Source organism: Eucyclogobius newberryi, unplaced genomic scaffold (genome assembly GCF_026437365.1).
Source record: "Eucyclogobius newberryi isolate DKJ021-1_F unplaced genomic scaffold, fEucNew1.0.hap1 SCAF_1, whole genome shotgun sequence".
Lineage (NCBI taxonomy): Eukaryota > Metazoa > Chordata > Actinopteri > Gobiiformes > Gobiidae > Eucyclogobius > Eucyclogobius newberryi.
In genome coordinates, this window is record NW_027315723.1 from 33,222,089 (window position 1) to 33,244,288 (window position 22,200).

Below are 22,200 nucleotides of genomic sequence, written 5' to 3' on the forward strand. Positions count from 1 at the left end.
TATCTAAATTATACACATGTATAAATAGTCTGGACAGTCACTACTGATTAAGGGTAAATGGGAAAGAGAGGGTCACTTTGTTCTGGATGATGAAGAGTGGGAAAGTATATGTACCTCTCACCTGAGAACCACAGGATCACATGTTTGGAGGGAATTCTGTTGGAAAAGTGTGTCTCGTTTCTTTATAACACCATGTCAAAGTGCACATTACTCCCAGGGAAATGCAGACTGTTGGAGAGGCTGTGGCAGCAGGAGGCAAACCACTATCATGTGTTTTGGACTCAGATCAACAAAGCCTTACAGACAAATGATATCACCATCCCAAAGGATTTCAGAACTCTGTATTTGGGCCTCAGGACTCCTGCCATGGACACAACCAAAATGTACAGACAATCAAGGACTGACCTGACATTATACTGGACATTTGTACATTGGAAGAATTATTTAGACTTCATTTAAAAGGGGACACATTTGTGGGATAGTGGGCTGAATGGGACTCATTGTTTGAATTATAAATACCTTAATTTCCTTTTACTTTGTGTTGGACAGCTACTGTTTATTATTTCTGTCTTTTTTCCTTTCTCTCTGGTGGGGTTTGGTTCTGTTTATTTTGATTGTAAAAAAGAAAAGAAAAATAATAATAAAAGTCCAAAAAAACAAAAGATGACATTAATATTCCTTGAACAAAAAAATACGTCATCACCTTTTGGGCATTCCGGCTTTTGGGGTTGTAAAATGTTATCAACAACAACTATTCCAATGTCTCTGGGCCTTATCATGGTATAAATGTATTACATACGCCCAGTTGAGATGGTCCCTCGCTTTGGACTGCCATCAATAACATGTGACTTTAATCAGGATGGCTTTTATGCATCTGTCTTAAACGCAATCCGGAAAATATATAAAGATAAGTGTTTGTCCATGCTAGAGGTGGGCAATACATCGAAATGAATATCCTGAATGTTGTGTAGAAGATATGCCATATTTGAATATCGAGTATATATCGTTTATTATAAATGCAACAAAAAGAGGTGATTTAAAATAAAAAATGAATGTTATATTGTAAAGTTCTAAATCAGGATATAAGGTGATATTTCTTGCTTCTGCGACATTTGATAATTAAACCTGAACGAATGCGTTTTGAGAAATGTTTTAACTTTATTTCTGTTGAATTGACATAATATCATTGAAAACATTTTTTTTCCTGTCAGTCTCATCCACTACGAGTCCATGTCACATCAAACTGAGGAGAAAGTTCACACAGAGATCTAAAACAGAATTGTCCTCTGCATTTTATCCGTCATAAAATGAAGAGGCTGGAGCTGGAGGTTTGGTCTACAGTGAATGTTTTAGACGTGTCGATAGACGGACACTAGTGGTTTGAACACGCAGACTGGCAGCACTTAAGTCCTGAAGGGCAGCCACTGTCCGAGCCCCTGGAAGAACATCCGCACGTATGAGAAGTAGAAGTCCACGTTCTGAGTGAAGTCCACGCAGATGTTGGAGTAAGTGTCCACCAGGGCGCAGTAGAGCGCAGTCCCGCCCAGGCTGATCACCACGGTGACCAGACACAGAAAGAGCAGGATAAGACAAGAGTCGCCTCCCACTGCCTCTGAAACGACAGGAATATGAAATGATGTGTAAAAACAGTATAAGCTAGTTAAAAAATACTTTCCTGATATTTCATTGTTTTTTAGCATGACACGTCTTTCCAAAACACATGAGGAAAAATGCAGAGTGTATTTTAAGGATATATGACTCTTTGTGATGAAAGTAATGATAATGCAGCTTCATATGATAAGTAAAAACAGACGACAGCAGTGAGAGTGACCTTGGTGTACTTATCCAAGCCCAAGTCCACAACCAAAGGCCCCACCAACTCCAACACAGAGGATGGCGAGGGCTGAAATCACTAACACTGACAATGTAGGCGCAACAGTCACTAACTGTTGCACCTGATAATTTCGAACGGCACTGAAGTTTGTGGTAATGGACATTTAGGTCGTTCATGTGCTAAAATATGTCTTGCAAAAATATACCCACAAGATGCTGTGCACAAGGTTTTTGAGTCTGTATGGAATACAAACTGAGCCTTCTTGTAACCAACTGAGAACCTGTTCAGGCTTGGCAGAAACGTCAGGGAGACGTGCTGATGGTAACAGTTCCTCTTCCGTCACTTAATGAGTGTAGTGACATTCCAAACAATCATAATTCATCAGCCTCACTTGCTAAACATCTCCCAAAACTAGATCCAAATGCTGAGATATTAAAGAGCAGAGACGTATTAAGACTACACAAGATTAGACAACAGGTAATCGGGCCCCACAATGCCCCGTTTGCTCAACGTTTGGATCTTGGGTGATTATAGGCAACGTGTGCCTTGGAAGTAGTTACAAGCCAATTATCAACAACTTCAAAACAACTGTGTTGGAGTGGTCGTCCCTCTATCTTTACACCGTGCACGAGTTACATGCAGATAAAGGACTCCCTAACTTTAGTACTAAAGTAAAAGAGGAAACTCTAGGAAAAACAGTGTTTGACCAAACTGATAAAGACTGAATTCTGTTCACTGACAATGGCAATGAGGCAATAAACCTCTTTCTGATTCTGAATCTCTTTGTTTGGCAGTTGGTCTTAAATGATCCTGTATTTTCAAATATGTGTTGTGTTTGAATTTGGGCTCGAATTGTTGTGGTGTGAACTATTATACATTTATTGTGAAACCCTCCAGCCCAAAGTTATCACTGGTTTATTGACGGTAAAAACGATGCACAGCTGTCATTTATCATTAATACAATTACTATATTGTATTAATGATGTACTATTAATACAAACATCAAATGAATTGAGTCACTGATATGATATAACCTTCAAACCTTCAGGCCCTCCTCTTTTTCAAATAAGGTAAATAAACAAACAAAAACACATATCCTCTCCTCCTCTCTCTACTTTAAACTGTTCTAGCTTCCCTGATCTTTTCTTCATGAGTTGTCTGTGGTAGTTGTAAATAGTTGCTTGTGCTTTCTTACCGTGCTCCAGGTCGTCGTCCGGCTCGCTGAATCGGACTTTGCGTTGCTTTGCGTCCTGTTTTGTGGGCGTGCTGTTTGGAGGAGGCAGTCCATCCAGAGACGCTCTCCTCCGCTTCAGGATGGACACCAGGCCGTCGGGCGACGAATTCTGAAGTTTAAAAACTAAGTGTAAGAAACACTGTAATGCATGTTCAATCCTCATCATTGCCATTTTAATCAAACTGAGTTAATTGTTCCAAAAGTTTGAGGCTTTTTGATCGAGATGTTTAGAGGAAATCCTCTATGTTAAAGAAATGTGATTTAGAACTGATTAAAAGTAAAAAAAAAATATGTATCTAATAGTGAAATCATGATTGATAGATATGATGAAAAAAGTAGTGCATTATTTAATATTATATATTTTTTTGCCCATTACTAAAATAGTTGTGGTATGTTTGGATTTTTTTTTCTTTTTAAACATATACAGTAGTAAAAATCAGTTTGGGTCCATTGTGATCAGGTGTAAAGACCCTAATCTCATAAAATACAGATTTAACTTAAGCTAGTTTCTATCACAAACACAATTTTAATGTACTAATATATTCTAATATTCTAATTAAAAAAACACATTGTATAGTCATTGGCCCAGTGACCTCTCTGAGTTAACGGCCCAAACATGATAAAGATAACAGCTGCAATAATGACTCCATCTCACTGTGTGTTCATTCATCTGAATCAGGTCAAAGCTTTTCATGATCACACTTTATACTCCTTCTGCTGATCACTACGAGCCGTAGCAACAGAGTACATGATTCTATAACTCAGTGAAGACCAGACTTAAGATTACTGTGCTTTTTCATATGTCAACTACTAGTGTTTGTCTTTGTTCTATCTAAGTACAGATCTTTAAAAACAAAGGTCAAATTCAAATGTTGACAGCCTCAATTTACAGTACATTATATAACCTACACTGTGCCGGATATATTAATTCAGTATTTTGTAATTGGACCGGTTTATGAAACTGGTCTTGGCTGAACTGGACTGTTGAAAAATAACACCATTTGAAAAGAAAAGAAAATAAACCTATAACTCGCTAAACTCTTAAATACAATTAGTGAAATTAGGAGTTTAACCTCATATACACTTTAAATCTTGCAGTGAATAGTTTTATTTGAAAAGAAAAATGATCAAACTATTGCTGTTGCTGTCGTTTTTTGCCACAGATTCAACAATTACGTATGTCTTGTTTGTAGTGGAAAAGTAGAACAAAGGAGGGGAAAAGAAGGACAGAGGGTGGACTGTGTGAAGGTGATGACACAAGACTCAATAGAGACGAGTCAGGAAGGAAAGAGGAACACCAGGATGTGTTGAGGAGTTACACTCTCAGGTCAGTTCCATGAAACAATCGAGAAAATGTCTCATAAAACGGGACTCTTTTTGTTTAGAAATACCTGAATGATGTTAAATCTAGAGTGAGTGGATGTGTAGGACGTGCGTACCCCCGCTTTGGTGGAGAGCTTAGCCAGGTCCTTCTCTGAGGCCTGGGCCACTCCGGTGGGCCACTCCACCCTGAGCTCCTCCTCCTCTGGGGTGGTCTCCTCCTCCACCTCCTGCCCCTCCTCAAAGGTCTCCTCCTCAGCTCCATCCATGGGCTCCGAACGGGGGAACGAAGCCCTGCCTTTGGCCTCCATCAGCTGTGACTTCAGTCTCTCCACTAGAAGAAATGGGAATAAATCACAAAATATAGATGGAAATATTTAAATGAGCTGTTGCCATATAATCTAAAAATCTACACACAATATATGCAATAAGTATTTTCATTTTAAAGGCTGCAACTAACAATTATTTTAGTATAACGTGAGATGTTTTAAATACATTTGAACCAAATAAAGGTTGAAATACAGTGACTGAAGGCTTCTACACTGGGAATAAAGTGTATTATTGATTAAAACATTTTGATCTAATAATTCCCCCACATGTGTTGAAAATATCTTTTGGCATGTGTTTTAGAGTATGTTTGGTCCAGATTATGAAATGAAAATGACTATTACACTTGACAAAAATATTACAATAATCATTGCAGACCTGTAGGACTCTCCCAGGCTGAAATAATTTAATTTACATTTCAGGAAGGAACCAGGAAATGAAATTCAGACGTCTATTGCACCAGAGGCAAAATGATTTAAGACAAAGAAGAGACCCATTTTACAGTAGAGAAGAATAAGAGTAAAACTGTTTTAGTTTTCAATTAACCATCATTTATTATGTCTTAATTCACAATGTTTCAATTCAAATTTCCTCTTACATATATTATGTGGGGCTTTTTAGTATTTTTACAAAATTATCAGTCACACACATTTCAAACCTTTAGCTAAATAGAAATAGAAATAATACCTTTAATTGTGTGTAAAAGTGTGATGTTTAAAACAAAATTAAACTCAAATTGTAATGAGAGATTACCTTCATCTTGGCAGGTTTTCAGCACATCATTCTTGTTCTGTATTTCTGTAAATACTGAAGCCAGTGTCTTCTGCACAAAAACAAATATGTTTTCATATCAAATTCTGTATACAGGTACCTCAAAGTGTATAGAAACAGTTTTTACCTGCTCAGTGTCATTGCTGGATGACATCGGCGGACTGAGCAAAGAAAGAAACACGTCAGAAGGATTATACAAACAACACTGCGACGAGAGTAATGATAAAGAACAAGACTAAAATGTATCACACAAGTCCAGAGTGAAGGATGGATCCTGGGGTAGGTTTGTTTGATTTATTATTTTGATCAAATGTATCATTATTTTCTGACATAATACCAATATTGAATTAATAATGAAAACAAAAATACTGTTTTGCATGAGGTAGAGATTGAAGAATGATTTAAACCATCAAAAACATCCAGAGGACAGCTATGATGTTATGTCATGCTATGTATGACATTTCAAAAGCATTAGTTGGGTAGTTTTATGTTAGGCTATTTTCCCTTGATGCCAGAAATATGTTCAAATGAATTACTATCATTTGAATCAGTACTGATATTTTCTCTCAAATCTAGTTTTACACTCACAAAGAATATGTGAAGATTAAACGAGGAGTTGAGCATCACACCACGGAGGGAGTTAAAACTGTGTTAAACTGTGTAACGTGCTGCTCCTTATTGTTTAATCCTCTTATACCAAGGTCCCACAAACTGCAAGAGCCAAATGGTGAATATTACAACCTGTTTGTGTCTGTTTCTGTCCATTTCTGTCCATTTGTGTCCATTTCCTGTCCGTTTATGTCCATTTGTGTCCATTTCCTGTCCGTTTGCTGTCCATTTCCTGTCTGTTTGCTGTCCGTTTGCTGTCCGTTTGTGTCCATTTATGTCTGTGTCCGTTTATGTCCATTTATGTCTGTGTCCGTTTCCTGTCCGTCTGTGTCCGTTTGTGTCCGTCTGTGTCCGTTTGTGTCCGTTTCCTGTCAGTTTATGTCCGTTTATGTCTGTCCGTTTCCTGTCCGTTTCCTGTCCGTCTGTGTCCGTGTCCTGTCAGTTTATGTCTGTTTGTGTGTGTTTGTTTCCTGTCCGTCTGTGTCCGTTTGTGTCTGTTTGTGTCCGTTTCCTGTCAGTTTATGTCTGTTTGTGTGTGTCCGTTTCCTGTCCGTCTGTGTCCGTCTGTGTCCGTTTGTGTCTGTTTCCTGTCAGTTTGTGTCTGTGTCCGTTTCCTGTCCGTCTGTGTCCGTCTGTGTCCGTCTGTGTCCGTTTGTGTCCGTCTGTGTGCGTTTGTGTCCGTTTGTGTCCGTTTCCTGTCAGTTTATGTCTGTTTGTGTCTGTTTGCTGTCTGTTTGCTGTCCGAGGGATCAGTCATCTAAAGTCGTCCTTAGTAGGTAACAGTAGCTCATTTGTTTACCCGTTGCTATGGTGATGACACCAGCGCAGTGCTACAGAATGTGATTAACTGTTGCCGGAACTACCTGAGCATGAGCATTAGTATTCTCGCTGACTACGCTGTAATGGTTTTTCTCCTGTAAGACCTCAAAACATGTGTGAAAAAGCTACAACCGTCATGTTACATTACATTCAAATGGACAATTACATTGTCCATTTGATTTTTTTTTTTTTTTTTAAGTTTGCATTTTGCTGTTTTAAGGTAATTTGATGGAAAGAAGACAAAAAAGCAAATAAATAACTTTGATTCTTGGTAATTCTGTCCTTAATTCTGCCACTCAGTAAGAATGTTGAGGGGCATGAAAAAGTATAACCTCTATTCTCAGTGACCATGGTATAAAACATGTTTTGCCTCTTTCAGACGACGACTGTATCTTTTGGTTCAGGCCTAACTTTACCTGAGATGAGTCTTGCATATTTGACTGAGTCTGTGCATGTGACTTTCTCCTTCAGCTGAAAACACGACGTCGTCATACTTCTTCTGCTTCCAGTGACTCTCTGGAAAATATCACACATGATTTAAGAAAGATATGTCATTTCTAGTAATAGCACTGTGCAATGTTGTATATACAGTAAATTTAAGTTTTAGCATTGGCTTTATTTAAATGGCCTGAATACAAGGGAATTATAGCCAACGTTTTAAGATGACTTATATTTGTTTTACTCAGACATCTGTTATTTATTGAGTTCTGTGTTTACAACAGAGCTCAAAAGCAAACAGATTTCAACATACACAGTAATGTAAATGTACACTAAAGTAAAAGTAAAGATACATGGCTAATAATGTATACTGCCGCCAAAATAGTAAATTGTAATGAAAGGGAAAAGTGCACATAGTTACACAAGTTACAGGTACTAGTTACTTTTTCACACAATATTAGTAGAATTAGGGATCTATATTGTATACAAAACTTGAACATGTGTGTTTGTGGCATGGTGTCACAACTATTTAAAAAGCACGGCTCTAAGTAGACAAGCACTTCCATCAGAAAAGTTACACTGTGCACCTTTAAAATCAGAGCCTTCCATGATAAAACCTCAAACTGTTGATGCTTCAGTTACAGCTGAATGTTGAATGTTATTTCTTCTTCTTTGGTGTTTTATGGCCGTTGATATCAAAGTGTTACAGTACTGCCACCTATTGTAGTTGTACGTCTTTATTATTAAGACTTTATTCTTTAGACTTCAGTCTTCACTCTTAAGACTTCACTACTTCTTTCCCCCAACCCCCTCCAAGTTCTTCTTTGGTGTTTTTTGTTGTTCTTTGGTGTTTTCTTCTTCTTCTATGGTGTTTTATGGCGGCTGGTATCCAAGTGTTGAATTACCGCCAGATTTTTAGAATTTATTATTTAGACCTTTTTATGGCCGCCATAAAACACGCAGAAGAAGAACAATATAAACTAGACTCTATGAAATGTCAACAAGCCATTGCGAGTGACTGCGTAATGCATGGTCATGTCCATACAGTTTCCATGACGATGATGTCACGCCTTTGATGATGATGTAACTGACGATGATGTCACCAATCACCAACATTCGCTCACTTCAGCCGGCCTCACGCCGCAGCGCCAAATTCGCGCCCGACACAGAAGTTGGACGCATGTACATTTGAAGACAGACGCATGTGCAGTGGAGGAGTGGTGCTGTGTTGTTTTTCTCGTGGTGTTATGGAATTTAATGTTGGACCATGGATTTGGTTTATTAACTTTACAAAGTCCAAAAACAGAGGCGATGGGCACCGGGGCTTGTCTGGGACACGCATACTTCAGAGGTGAGCAGAGGTTAGTCAAAATCATTATTTTTATTGTTGCTGGGTGTGTTTGGGGTCTTTTTCCGGGTCGTGCCAAGCACGTCACTGGAGCGTCGTCTCTGATTGGCTGCTGCGCCGCGTCTGACACAGAAAAGTTGGACAGCTCATCTTGTCTACGTCCAGCGGGTCCAACGCCCATGACGCCAATGACGCCAATGACGCCAATGACGCGCTCGACGCCGAAAACGCAGGAATCGCCCCACAAAAACGCAGGAATCGCCCCACAAAAACGCAGGAATCGCCGCAGGAATCGCCCCACAAAAACGCAGGAATCGCGCCGTGGAAAAAGCAGGACGCGTTTAACGCACGTTTACATAGACTTTAAATGTAAACTACACGCTATGGACGCCCCGGTCTGAGGGCCTGTTGTGGAAAAATATAATCTGGCCCTTTGCTTTTTAACTTTAAATCCTATTTTCAATTGAATTTAGTTCTAACACAGTCAACAGCCTGAAACGACTCCTCTTGGCCTGGAAATTTACATGTCCGGACCTCCTGGAGTGACTAGGAAGTCCCACGTTCTGTTTTACACTAGGACAAAGTGTAGACAAGACATGTGAATTGAATTAATGCAAATGTTATGTACTGTCCCCTTCCTGAAACCACTGTTTCTTTGATGTCCCATTTGCTCCTTGGTTCCTTTGTACCTGAGAGACCAGTGACCGGGAACTTCTGTGTGTGTGTGGTCATGTGACCATCTGTGATTTAAGGCAGGGGACAGACGTGGGACGAGAGGACTCGGGAGATACACATTTTGGGAAGCAGGCAAGAGACAGACACGTGGACTCGGCCTTCCTTGAGAATGGCCGAGTCCACACGAGTTTCTTTCTGATTCAGCCACAAGATTAAACAGTTTACTTTTGAAACAAGACAACTTGCTTCTTTGTCTTATCGAGAGATTTTTGCCACTACAAGCCCCTTTAGACAGGGGAAAGGAAGAATAAAGTCTGGAGGTAGTGGAGTCTAGAGAATAGAGTCTGAGAAATACCAACCACCAAAAAGAATAAAGTCTAAATTTTAAAGATGTACAACTATAGTAGGACACTACACTTGGATACCAACCGCCATAAAACACCAAAGAAGATGAATAAGAGCCAGGGAAAAATTGTAAAGTTGATGACGGATCCCGAGACCAAGGGATACTGAAAGTACCAGGAAGAACCAGACGATAATTATCAACAAAACAAACTTTGAATGACAAAAAGAGTTACAAGAACCAATAGTGACTGTGTAAAGCATTAAAGTCATTCAGCTGGATGCTATGCAATGACAAAAAAGCCATTGCGAGTGACTGTGTAATGCATGGTGTTTTATGGCAGTTGGTATCCACGTGTTACATTATTCTCCAGACTTTACTCCTGGTAATTCGTCACCCCGCCCAACCTTATTCTTTAGGCTTTATTCTTTGGACATATATTCTGTACTGTTGCCATGACAGTGATGACAAAAAGCAATGCTATACCTTATAATCAGTAATGATGTTGTTGTTGTTGTTGTTGTTGTTTTATGGCGGTTGGCATCCAAGTGTTGCATTACCGCCAGACTTTATTCTTTCGACTTCATTTTTCAGAGTCTGACTATGTCACAAAGCAATGCTATACCTTTATAAGCAGAGGACACAGGCTTAGAGTCATTTGAAGATAGCTGCTCTTGTGGACACACAAATTCAGAAGAAGACTTCAACAGATAAATCCTTTTAAATGAACGCTAACAGACGCTTACCTACTGAACAAAATGGGGAAAAGAAACCGTTGTAAAAAATTCAACGTTATGGTAAATAACAACTACAGTGGACCCTCGTTTATCGCGGGGGTTACGTTCCAAAAAGAACCCGCGATAGGCGAAATCCGTGAAGTAGAAACCTTTATTTTTTTAGTTATTATACAAATAAATACTCCATAAAACATTGAAAGGAACAAAACCTTTTTACAGGCCCAAGCATTTGTTTAACAAATAAAAGTACTGCATAAACGTTTGTTGTTGTTTTAAGTTTAACTTTTTCTGCAATAGTTTCATCTTCCTCTGCCTTTTGGGCCCGACCCCAAGTGCCTTTTGTTAGTTTCTTAAGTTTCACTTCTCTAAGTTTCACTTCTCATGCCTGACAGCTAGGGGGCGATACTGTTCTGTTTACCTGTATTACGTGTCTGGGTGGGACCGAGGGAGACGTTGTTGTGTTGGCTAACGTGAACCTGGTGTTCGCTAAATAAATGAACCAAACCTAAAGTGGAGTTATCATTTGGACTAACACCTTTGTCGGTGCGGAATATTTTGTCGACATTGTGGGTGTCAATAACGGTGTAACGTTATTGACACACAGGTAGGGATGCGTACCGCTACGACGGACCGGATCCGGACTTGTAAAAACGTTTCGGTTCAGGTCCAAAAAAAACGAAACCCCGGTGATTCGGTTCTGGACTCATTAAAAATCTACCACTCACATTCTATATCCTTTACGTTCTAGAATCGAAACCATCCTAAACCTTCCATAGATCGCGAAATTCGCGCTGGAAAAGACGTAAACACTGACATCGCTGTCAATGGCGCGCCCGGAGCATCGGCGACGCACGCGTCTTCCGCGCGGCAGAAGTTGAAGCCGGCACAATGAGTTTAAAGACGCGAGAGACCGAACATTCGGGAAGATCGCTGGCTTAATTGAATTGTTTTAAGCCGCCGCGTGCGTTGCCGCTTGTGCCGCTCCGTGAGTTAGTTTAAGACGCTTTTTAAAGGAGCGGGTTGTGCTTGGTTTGGGTGTAAATATTGTAACTTCTCGCTCAGGTCAGTAATGCTGGTTTAGTGCTCACAAGTTGTCACTTTATTTCTTGAACAGAGTTGGTTATTGTTGGCCGTAACCATGGTGATGGAACAGGAACGTCAGAAATCACCTGGTCTCCTGAGCCGCTCTTAGCTCCGCCCCAGAGACCGCGCACGCGCACTAGAGACTAGGGTCGCTACAATATGAATAAAATAACTGTATTATACTGTAATATACATATTTATACATCTAAGTAAATACTAAGTCAAAGTAAGATTGTTTAATTGCTGGATTGATTAACTGGAGCTTATATTTTGTAATAGTATTTGTATTCTACAGTTGTTAAATATGGTCTTGTGTTTAATGCTGTTAATATGATGTATTGTGTGTAGTGTAAAATATTTTCATATTCTATTTTTGATATTGCTAAGTTGATTGATTTACAGTGGTTCGAGTTGACTTTACCTGACTTTGATGCCAATGGATCTGCAAAATTAAAGAGTGGAAATGTATCTAAAGGCATTAAACTTCAGGTGTGGGGAACAGCCCAGTCAAACCAGTAACACACTTGACAAACATAGTATCAGCTGAAACAGCTGCCCCAATACCAATACTCAACTTGCTCTTGTTCGGAAGTTGTTCCTCTAGTAAAACACATGAATGTGTGTTAGCTCGTAGCTTGTGATTTGTAAGTTGTAACTTCTCTTAATAAACAGTGAATAAACCAGACAAGTTGAGTTTATTTCACTCTGCAGTTAAGCCTTGTGTTTGATAGTCGTCCTTGTTCATGTGTCTTCAACTTAATTTAGCCAAGTTGTGTGTGTTATGCTGTTATAACATTATGCAAAAATGGCATGAGTTCAGCCGGACCTAAAGCTCTGGATTCGAATCCGGACATAAACCTGAACGTGGGTTTAGGTATGCATCCCTACACACAGGTAGAGAAGACGCAGAGAGACCGTTTAGCCAATCCAATCAGAATGCAGAACACAATGCATGATGCAAATCCGTGAAGCAGCGAGACCGTGAAAAGTGAACCGCGTTATAGCGAGGGTTCACTGTACTCGAAACAGTCTCTTGAGACTCGCGACGGCTGTGGTCCTCTCGCCAAAGAGGAAGGCCTTGCTTTTCAGGAACAAAGACCAAAGTCCGCCTCCCCCGTGGCTGGAATGAAAACCTCTCTCCCAACTGAGAACCAACAGTGTGTGGAAAACAGACTTAATGAGCAGCGCCAAACTCTCGGACTACAAACCAACCTCACTGAACACGACAACCAATGCACCAGGCTCAACTTGGACGGTGACAAGGAACCTCCTAAATCATCTGAGGTGTCATCCAACCTTGAAGACAAGAGCACGGTAAAACTTCGTCGAGGGGGTGCAATCAAACTTAAAAAACCTAAGGCAGGTGAACACGTTTGGTTGGCGTTGCCTTATGACACCCTGGAAGTGGATGTGAACTGGTCTGTGATAAAGCCTACACCAAACAAAACTCTATTGTGCAAGACTAATGAGACTCCAACAGAAGTGAGAAGAGAGAGGAGGACCAAACCAAAAAAACATAAGACGATAGAAACAAAGGCAGTAGGTTCTGGGTTGGAGTTGCCTTATGACTGGCCTAAGAGCTTGCTTTGCTGGAGGGATCCTTTAATAGAGGATCCAGATAGCACCAGGATTACACATGAAAACCAGAGAGAGGTGCCGTATCCTGAAGATACAACAGTTACTGAGTCAACCAGCGTCCAAGTTTGCCCAGTAACCAAGAAGTCAACAGTGCACTCTGTAAAACTTCGACGAGAGAGCACAAGCAAACACAAAAAAAGAAAGCGTAAAGAAACTAAGGCAGGTGAACACGTTTGGTTTGAGTTGCCTTATGACACTCCGGAAGTGGATGTCTGCATTGGCGATGTGGACAGGTCTGTCATAACGCCTACGCTGAACAAAACGCTAATGTGCAAGACTAATGAGTCTCCAAAAGAAGTGAGAAGAGAGAGGAGGACCAAACCAAAAGAACACAAGGCAATAGAAACAAAGGCAGTAGGTTTTGGCTTGGAGTTGCCTTACGACTGGCCTGACACCATGCGTTCCTTGAGGAATCCTTCAATGGAAAATACAGATAGCACCAGGATCCCACATGAAAGCAAGAGCGAACAGTGTGTGGAAAACGGATTCAGTGAGGAGCCCCAAACTCTCGGATAACAAACCAACCTCACTCAACTAGACACCCAATGCACCAGGCTCAACTTGGACGGTGACAAGGAATCTCTGAAATCATCTGAGGTGTCATCCATACCTGAAGACAAGAGCACGGTAAAACTTCGACGAGAGGGTATAATCAAACGTAAAAAAAAGAAAGCGTAAAGAAAGGAATCCTTCAATGGAAAATACAGATAGCACCAGGATTCCACATGAAAACAAGAGAGAGGTGCCGAGTCCTGAAGATACATCACTTCCTGAGTCTTCTTTGGTGTTTTATGGCGGTTGGTATCCAAGTGTTACATTACCGCCAGACTTTACTGAGTCAACCAGCGTCCAAGTTTGTCCAAGTCAACAGTGCACCCTGAGCTAAAAAAGCAAAGAACTGCAACGAAGAAAATGTTCAGCAACCAAGGCAGGAGATCGCTTTTGGTTTGAAATGCCTGATGATGAATCTGAAGAAGAAATGTACTTAGGTTAACTCTGCAAGCACTAGATGGAGGACGTCAGGCAAAGAGAGCGAGAGCCTAAAACATGACCAATTTTAAATAAAGCTTTTAAATAAAGCATTTCAAATGACACGCAGATATTTTTTTTAAATCTATAATATTCCTTTTTAATTCAGCATGCAGCTTTATTTTTTATTTAATCAGATAATGATTGTTGTCTGCTTTTTGATTTGATGATTTGTCTTATGTGTTTTGTGTTCAATTCTCTGTGTTAATTCTACCCTGTGTAAATTAAATAAATAAATGTATATAAAGTTTTGAGTCACCAGACTTGCAAATCCTGAAAAACTTCTTAACCATTGATTAAGTCCTATATTTTATCTTGTCTTGTCTTTTTGAGCTACTTTTGGCCTTTTCAGCCTTTTCTGGCTGTTGGTACCCGGAAACGTAAAATGTCCTTTAGCTCGTCCGTGTCGGAAGGTTCTGGCAGTGAGAAGTAGGATGAAGCTGCTAATATCGGGAATGAGAGCACAGAGTGTAAGGTGATTATAAAGTTTGCACAGGAAAATGCGTCCTTTAAGGAGTGGAGTCCAGTGGCATTGACAATGAGCCTAAATAAGGCTGTGGGAGAGGTCAAGGATGCAAGAGTCCTTAGAGATGGCTCTCTGCTGGTTGTGTGCAAAGACAGCAAAGGAAAGTGATTGAGATTAAAGGTGTGGGTGGAAAGAACATTCTCCTTTCAGACGTTGAAAGAAACACGGTCACAGCGTCCCTACAATGGTGACTGTGGATGAAGTAAAGGAGAATTTAACTGGAGCTGAGGTTGTGGATGCTAGGCGGTTGAAAACAACCTGGTTTGGAGAAAGATGTGACAGCCTGTCGATTATGATAAAACTAGAAGGTAAATGCCTGCCTAGTAAGGTGTTCATTGGATTCATGAGCAATGGCGTCAGGCCATATTTCAAGATGACGCCGCTGAAGGCTGGCTCGGCGTTTCGGTGCTCGTTCTTTTGTCTGTTTTTGTTAGTAAATTGTGTGTCTCTTACACCTGTGAAGAGCTCCTATCCATCTGGACCACAACTCCTATGGATAAAGTTTTTTTAGCATCGGCTGCAGAAATAGCTATTATTTTGGCTAAAACCGTGAGACGCCGCAGAAGAGGAAGACGCGCTGGCGCGCTTGTGCTGCTGAGGAAGCGACACGATGAAAATCGGACAAATAATTCGACCAGTGATACGTGCCGAAAAACCTGGTTGCTATAATAATAAAAACTAGATCATGTGCAATGGCTGAAGCCATTGCGAGTGTCTGCGTTCTTGCGTAAAAGTACATGTGTGTAAGAGTACTACATGTGTGTAAGTAGTACTGGTGTACTACTTAAGATAAAAAAGTCTGATTTAATTGACAACAAATTACATTAAAGCCGTGCTAGCGGCGATGATGGCTCTCGCCTTCCCGCACGACCCCCTTCCCGCCTGCTTTCTGCTGCGTTTTGCAGCATACCAAACGACGCTCAGTAATTCACAGTTGATGATTGCGTAGTATGCGACTCAAATTGTTGTTTGTCCTGACAAATTGCAAGATCGTGCTGAACACAGACCTGAGCAGGGAGAAAGGGAGAGAGCCTCGGTGACCCGGCTGCACCCCCTCCTCATTGTACCTCCGTCACCTAGCAACAGAGACACTAATGCTCACGCTATTTAGCAATAAGTAAATAAGTGAACATATAGTGTCTGCTTTATGACGCAGACACTCAATAAAGAGTAAGTATAACAAATAGTGACTATATAATGCATTAAACAGACACTGATCACAATCTTAAGCTGTCTCCTCCTGCTCTTCTGCAGATGTTCTGTCCTAACGCTGATTTAGTTTGACGGAGAGTAAAATGTGACTTAAACAATCTGAAAAGTCCATGTGCCGCTGTTATGGATCACTAGTTTTTTTACATTTTACATATCCTGCTTCCGAAGAGTGCACATGCTTTTTTGCTCGCTCCGCTTGCTATCGCTGCTTTCCTTATTTATTTTGCTTTTTAATCAGTTTTTGTCTTCCAAACATTTTTGCTTTAGACTTTTTCAAGTAAACCAAGGATTTTAAGAACATTTTTCCAGTGTTAACGACATATCTGACGCCAGCGACATGTCCGGGAGAAGAAGGGAGAACTGTGAACGCTGTCGGAAATATCAACAAGAAATTAATGAGCTGAAAACACGGATATTTGTTTTGGAATCTGAAAAAGTTCTTCACGATACCATTCCTGTGTCAACCGATGGTAAGAAGAGCACACTTTTTACAAGAAAAACTGCTACTTTCAACCTAAACCGCAGTGACTCTGTGTCGTTTCCAAAACTGTCTAAAAAACAGAAATACCAGGCTGTTTCTTGGAACAAACTTGGAGCAAAGCCTAAACGATACAAAGATAACGTGAAGTCACCTAAAATACAGCTCACAAACAGATTTTTACCACTTTCAGAGATGGAATTAAATGAAAAAAGGAAAGATGACGTGGCCAAAATACAGCGAGGAGGATCTGCCAAGGTCACGCAGATTGTTTTGGTTGGGGACGGCGCGATAAGTCATGTGACGCATGAAAAGATAAACACACATTCTTTTCCAAGCGCCACTGTTTCTGAGATAACGTCACTCCTTCCAAATATTATGGCTAAGCATGGAGGAGCTAAACAGCTGATTGTGCACGTGGGTGCAGTGGACATGCGGCGGGAACAGACTGAAGTTTTGAAAAAAGACTTCTTGAAGTTATTCGACGTGCTTGATAAAATGAAAATCAAAACATTCATAAGTGGACCTCTTCCAAACATCGACAGGAGGATAAACAACACATGGCTGTCCAAAGAGTGTTCCCCGAGAGGACTATACTACATTGAGAACTTCTATCTATTCTGGAAACGAGAGGACCTGTTTAAGAGAAATGGCCCCCACCTATGCAGAGGTGGAGTGAGGGTGCTGACAGAGAACCTGCTCCACGCTCTGAGGCATTGGACTGGGCCTGGACAGGGTCCTGAGCAGATAGTTAGAGAAGAGAGGAATGAGAGAAGAATTCCTGCTCCATCGGCCAGAGACCGAGCCAATGTTTCAACATCAAAAGCACCACTACCTCAGCCTCCACCAAAGGATTCATCAGCAGCTGCTCCACCACCACCAGCAAAGGATTCAGCTCCAGCTGCTCCACATTCACCTCCACCACCTCCAGCAAAGGAACAATCTTCAAAGGCCTTGGACCCATCTGTGACAAGCCCAACAACATCCCTGTCATCGCCCCTGCCTTCACACCAGCCCTGGGTTCCCCCTGCAACATCTACTCCCACTAAAGATTCATCATTCTCCTTCTCATCTCCACTCTCACCCATGGGCCTTCCCAGCCATTTTGAAAGTCTGATCAAATCAGGCATTAAGATGGCTCCACTCACGCCCAATATAGCAAGGGCTATGTCAATACTTATCAACTCTTCCCTGCACAAGCCGACTACACCAACAAAAGCCCCACCACCCATCCCCCCTCGCCTCTCACCTGGTCCCAAACTCTCCTTGGCTACAAAAGCCCCACCACCCATCCAACCTCGCCTTTCACCTGGTATCTCCCATAGCTAGGATGCACTGGGTCTCAGCGTTGCCGGAACTTATTGTCACATTAAAAATCAAACCGACCCGGGGCCCTATGTAAAAAGAGCCCCCCCAGTGCTATTTCTGTAGTCACATCATCACACAGATGGAAAAACAAAATGCGAGTCAGGCCCAATCTGAGAAATGTGATACATATTCCCTGTGAAAAGATAAAGCCCAGTCCCACTGAAACTAGTCTGAAACTTGCTGTGCTAAATGTCAGATCCTTATGTAACAAATCTCTTAATTAATAATTTTATTTCTTCTTATAATCTTGATTTTATGTTTTTAACTGAAACATGGCTTGACAAAAACACAGGAAATGTAGTTCTGATAGAATCTGCTCCACCCAACTTTAAGTTTGAATCTGAAACACGAAAAAACAAAAAAGGGGGTGGAGTCTGTGCTGTCTTTAGAGATGAAATAATTACCCACAGGTTGTCTTTTGGGGTGTTTTCATCATTTGAGTATGTATCCTTTAAAATGGAGCTAAAACGGTCTCCATCCATTCTCTTCATTGTTTTATACAAGCCTCCCCAGCACTGCCAAAGTTTTATTGATGATTTTACTGAGATGCTTTCAGTCGTATGCACAGACTTTGATGGTTTGGTCATTACAGGTTTCAATGTGCATGTTGATAATATTTGTGACAGAAACGCTAAAGAGCTTGATGCTGTCCTTGAAACCTTCAGTCTTACTCAGCATGTGAGAGGCCCCACCCACAGCAAAGGACACACTCTAGATCTCATAATTACAAAGGGGGTAAATATTTCAAATGTTAATGTGATCGATGTTGCTCTGTCTGATCATTTCTGTGTCTTCTTTGACCTGTCTGTTTCTCCCAAACCTCCGGTTGGTCCTGCAGTTGTTTAGAGGAGACACATAAGTGATGGCACAGGTGCACTGTTTATGGAAATGATAAACTTTGAAAATGTCTCATGTTCTAATGTAAATGATTTGTTGAACTCTGTTACATCTAGTGTTTTGAATGTTCTGGACACCATCGCCCCTATAAAGGCTAAAATGGTTAAAAATAAGCAGAAGGCGCCATGGAGAAATGATGATTCGGTCAGGGCACAGAAAAGGGAGTGCCGCAGGGCCGAACGGAAATGGCGCAAGTCAACGCTCCAGGTTCAAAAAGAGATTTACAAAGAGAAGCTGAACATGTACAACCTAATCTTATGTAGAACTAGGGAAAGATATTTTTTCTGAAATAATTGGAAGCTGCAGTAACAACTCGCGTGTCCTGTTTGCCACAGTAAACAGATTAACAAACCCTCCAGCTCAGCTGCCGTTAGAACTCATTTCCACATCCAAGTGTAATGAGTTTGCATTATTCTTTAATGACAAAGTTCAGGGGATTAAAAATGCTATAAATCCCACAATGCAAACAATTACCCTAAAACCACCAAGACACTTAGAGCTAACTCACTTTGCACCAGTAACTGACAAAACTGTCCATGAGATCATCACCAGTCTGAGTTCATCTACATGCTGCCTTGATGTGTTACCCACCAGATTTCTAAAGTCTGTGCTGAACAGTTTGTTAGCACCATTCACTCACATAGTTAACATGTCGCTTCAATCTGGAACATTCCCAATGTCTTTGAAAAGTGTGGTCATAAAGCCTCTCCTAAAGAAGAGCAGTCTTGATGCCGCAGTACTGAGTCATTACCGGCCCATCTCTAATCTGCCATTTTGGGGCAAAGTCCTTGAAAAGGTTGTTTACCAACAGCTCACAGATTTCCTCTTAATAAACAACTCATTTGATGTTTTTCAGTCAGCTTTTAGACCTCATCACAGCACTGAGACTGCTCTTGTCAAGGTGACAAATGACATCCGCCTGAACACTGACACGGGCAAAGTCTTAATTCTGTTAGATCTGAGTGCTGCTTTTGACACTGTCGATCATGGGATCCTCTTACAGAGACTTGAGGACTGGGTGGGCATCACTGACACTGCCCTAAACTGGTTAAGGTCCTATCTGGAAGACATGAAGTACTTTGTTGAAATTGGTAGCTGTGTCTCAGACCACATGACCCTGACCTGTGGAGTGCCCCAAGGGTCAGTCCTGGGTCCCCTTCTGTTCAACCTCTACATGCTGCCGTTAGGTCAGTTGATACGCAGTGAAAATGTGTCCTATCACAATTATGCAGACGACACTCAGATCTATGTTTCACTGTCGGCAGGTGACTATGGACCAGTAGATTCACTCTGTCCCTGCATCCAACATCATCAGTTTGTGGATGCAAAACAACTTTCTCCAGCTGAACTCAGACAAGACTGAAATAATCGTCTTTGGCCCACAGAAACAAAGAGAAAGTGTTAGCGGTCACCTCCAGAGTCTCGCTCTAAAACCTACAAACCAAATTAGAAATCTGGGGGTAATAATGGACTCAGACTTGAACTTTAATAGCCACGTCAAATCAATAACATCAGCAGCTTTTTACCATCTAAAAAACATTGCCAAAATCAAAAATATAGTGTCAAAACCAGATTTAGAGAGACTTATCCACGCGTTTGTCTCCAGTAGATTAGACTACTGTAACGGCCTGCTCACTGGCCTCTCCAAACGAGCTGTAAAACAGCTGCAGTACATCCAGAACGCTGCTGCTCGGGTCCTGACTAGAACCAGGAAGTATGATCACATTAGTCCTGTTCTCAGGTCTCTGCACTGGCTCCCTGTGGCTCAGAGAATAGACTTTAAAGCAGCTCTGCTTGTGTACAAGTCTCTCCATGGCCTAGCACCAAAGTACATCTTGGATATGTTAGTGCCATATGAACCATCTCGGACTCTGAGGACCTCAGGGACCGGCCTCCTGCTGGTGCCAGAGTCAGGACTAAACATGGACCGGCCTCCTGCTGGTGCCAGAGTCAGGACTAAACATGGACTGGCCTCCTGCTGGTGCCCAGAGTCAGGACTAAACATGGGGAATCTGCGTTTCAGTTTTATGCAGCTAAAATCTGGAACAGTCTTCCTGAAGATGTGAGACAGGCTTCTACTCTGACAATGTTCAAATCTAAGCTAAAAACAGTTTTGTTTAACTGTGCATATGACTGAAAGGATTTTTTCTTTGCACTCTTCTCTTTTGTTTGTGATTTTATTAGTTTAGACAATCAGTTGGATTGATAATTTTTAATTTAGTTCATTTTATTGTGTTTCTGTAATTTCTTTGTGATTTGAATGCATTTTTCCTGCTGTGTGAAGCACTTTGAATTGCCTTGTGTATGAAATGTGCTCTACAAATAAACTTGCCTTGCCTACCTAGTTAAATTTGCAGTGAATTAATCTGCTGTATTTAATGTCATTAACAAGTTTAATCAGCAAATAGACATCAGAGACATGAAAATATAGTGGACGTCGGATTTCACTAGGGACATAATCAATAATCTTAATAAAGTGGAAGGTCCGACGCCCATTGTTTGTGGGTTTAGAGAGAAACAATATTGAGACAAAAGCGTATTGGTACAATTAGGACTCAGTAAAACGTGATTTCAAAATGTAACTAATTACAATGACATACTTACTTATAATAATAGACTTATACTACTTTGAAAGTACTTTCCCTGCAAATACAAGTATGCAAAAGAGTTGTGCGATAGTGGGGCACGAGGCATTTCTTTACTGTAGTTTAATACATTCTTTAGTTTTTAGAGGAGCTTTGGTCCCGGACCCTCCTTTGGCAGACTATACAGTGAATTCCTCCAAAGAACTCCTCCCAAACACAGACTGTGGCTTTGGGAAAACACCCTCCATGTGTATGTGCATGCAGTACCCCAGCTCTCCTGCAGGGCGCTGAGGTTGGACAGAAGTCGCTCATGGTACACTTTCTCCAGCTCAAGAAACTGCACGGCCAACTGGTCTGAGCACAGAGAAGTTAAGGACGAATCAAGACACGTTTAGTTGAAAGGTTAATCGATCACAAACATTCAATGGACCTGTATAACCGCAGTTCTTATTGCAAGTTTATTTATCAAGATAGATGAGTTTTAAACACAATGAGCTCAATACTGAAACAACTTTTACTTATCGTTTCAAAACATCAACGTCATTGCAAAACCTCAACATTGTAGTTGTTATCAGTAAAACACAGATGTTATAAGGATAAGGTAAAATAACACTGGGACAAGCACCCGCGCTTCATACAACTTAACTGGGGCTAAAAGTCTGCGTACGGACAAAACACAAACTCCCTCCCCGACATATGTGAGAATCTTTGCTCTTTTGGCTCAGATCACTGAAAAAAACATGCCAAATAACAAGTTTTGGGACTGGACCTCACATTTTGAAGTGACGTCTGTCTTTCCATTAATCACGTACGGCACATCTTTGCACGTGCGCTTTATAAACTAGACCCCAGAGCCGTATCGAGGAGACTAAAATGCACAGACAAGTGAATAATTTATCCAAACTGTGGAGTCGATCAGAGGCTCAACG

At 41.0% G+C, this 22,200-nt stretch overlaps 1 protein-coding gene across 1 annotated transcript in view; it reads right to left on the reverse strand.

Annotated features, from left to right (window-relative positions):
• Positions 1-1,201: 1,201 nt before the first annotated feature.
• LOC140359500 (uncharacterized) overlaps positions 1,202-22,200 on the reverse strand; it is a 29,492-nt gene continuing 8,493 nt past the window's right edge. Inside the window, exons 4-10 of the mRNA XM_072444452.1 lie at positions 21,539-21,625; positions 7,331-7,430; positions 5,614-5,647; positions 5,469-5,538; positions 4,508-4,722; positions 3,030-3,177; positions 1,202-1,612 (exon numbers count right to left, since the gene is read on the reverse strand). Coding sequence (XP_072300553.1) covers positions 1,404-1,612; positions 3,030-3,177; positions 4,508-4,722; positions 5,469-5,538; positions 5,614-5,647; positions 7,331-7,430; positions 21,539-21,625 — 863 coding nt within the window. The 3' untranslated portion in view covers positions 1,202-1,403. The remainder of the gene's footprint in view (positions 1,613-3,029; positions 3,178-4,507; positions 4,723-5,468; positions 5,539-5,613; positions 5,648-7,330; positions 7,431-21,538; positions 21,626-22,200) is intronic.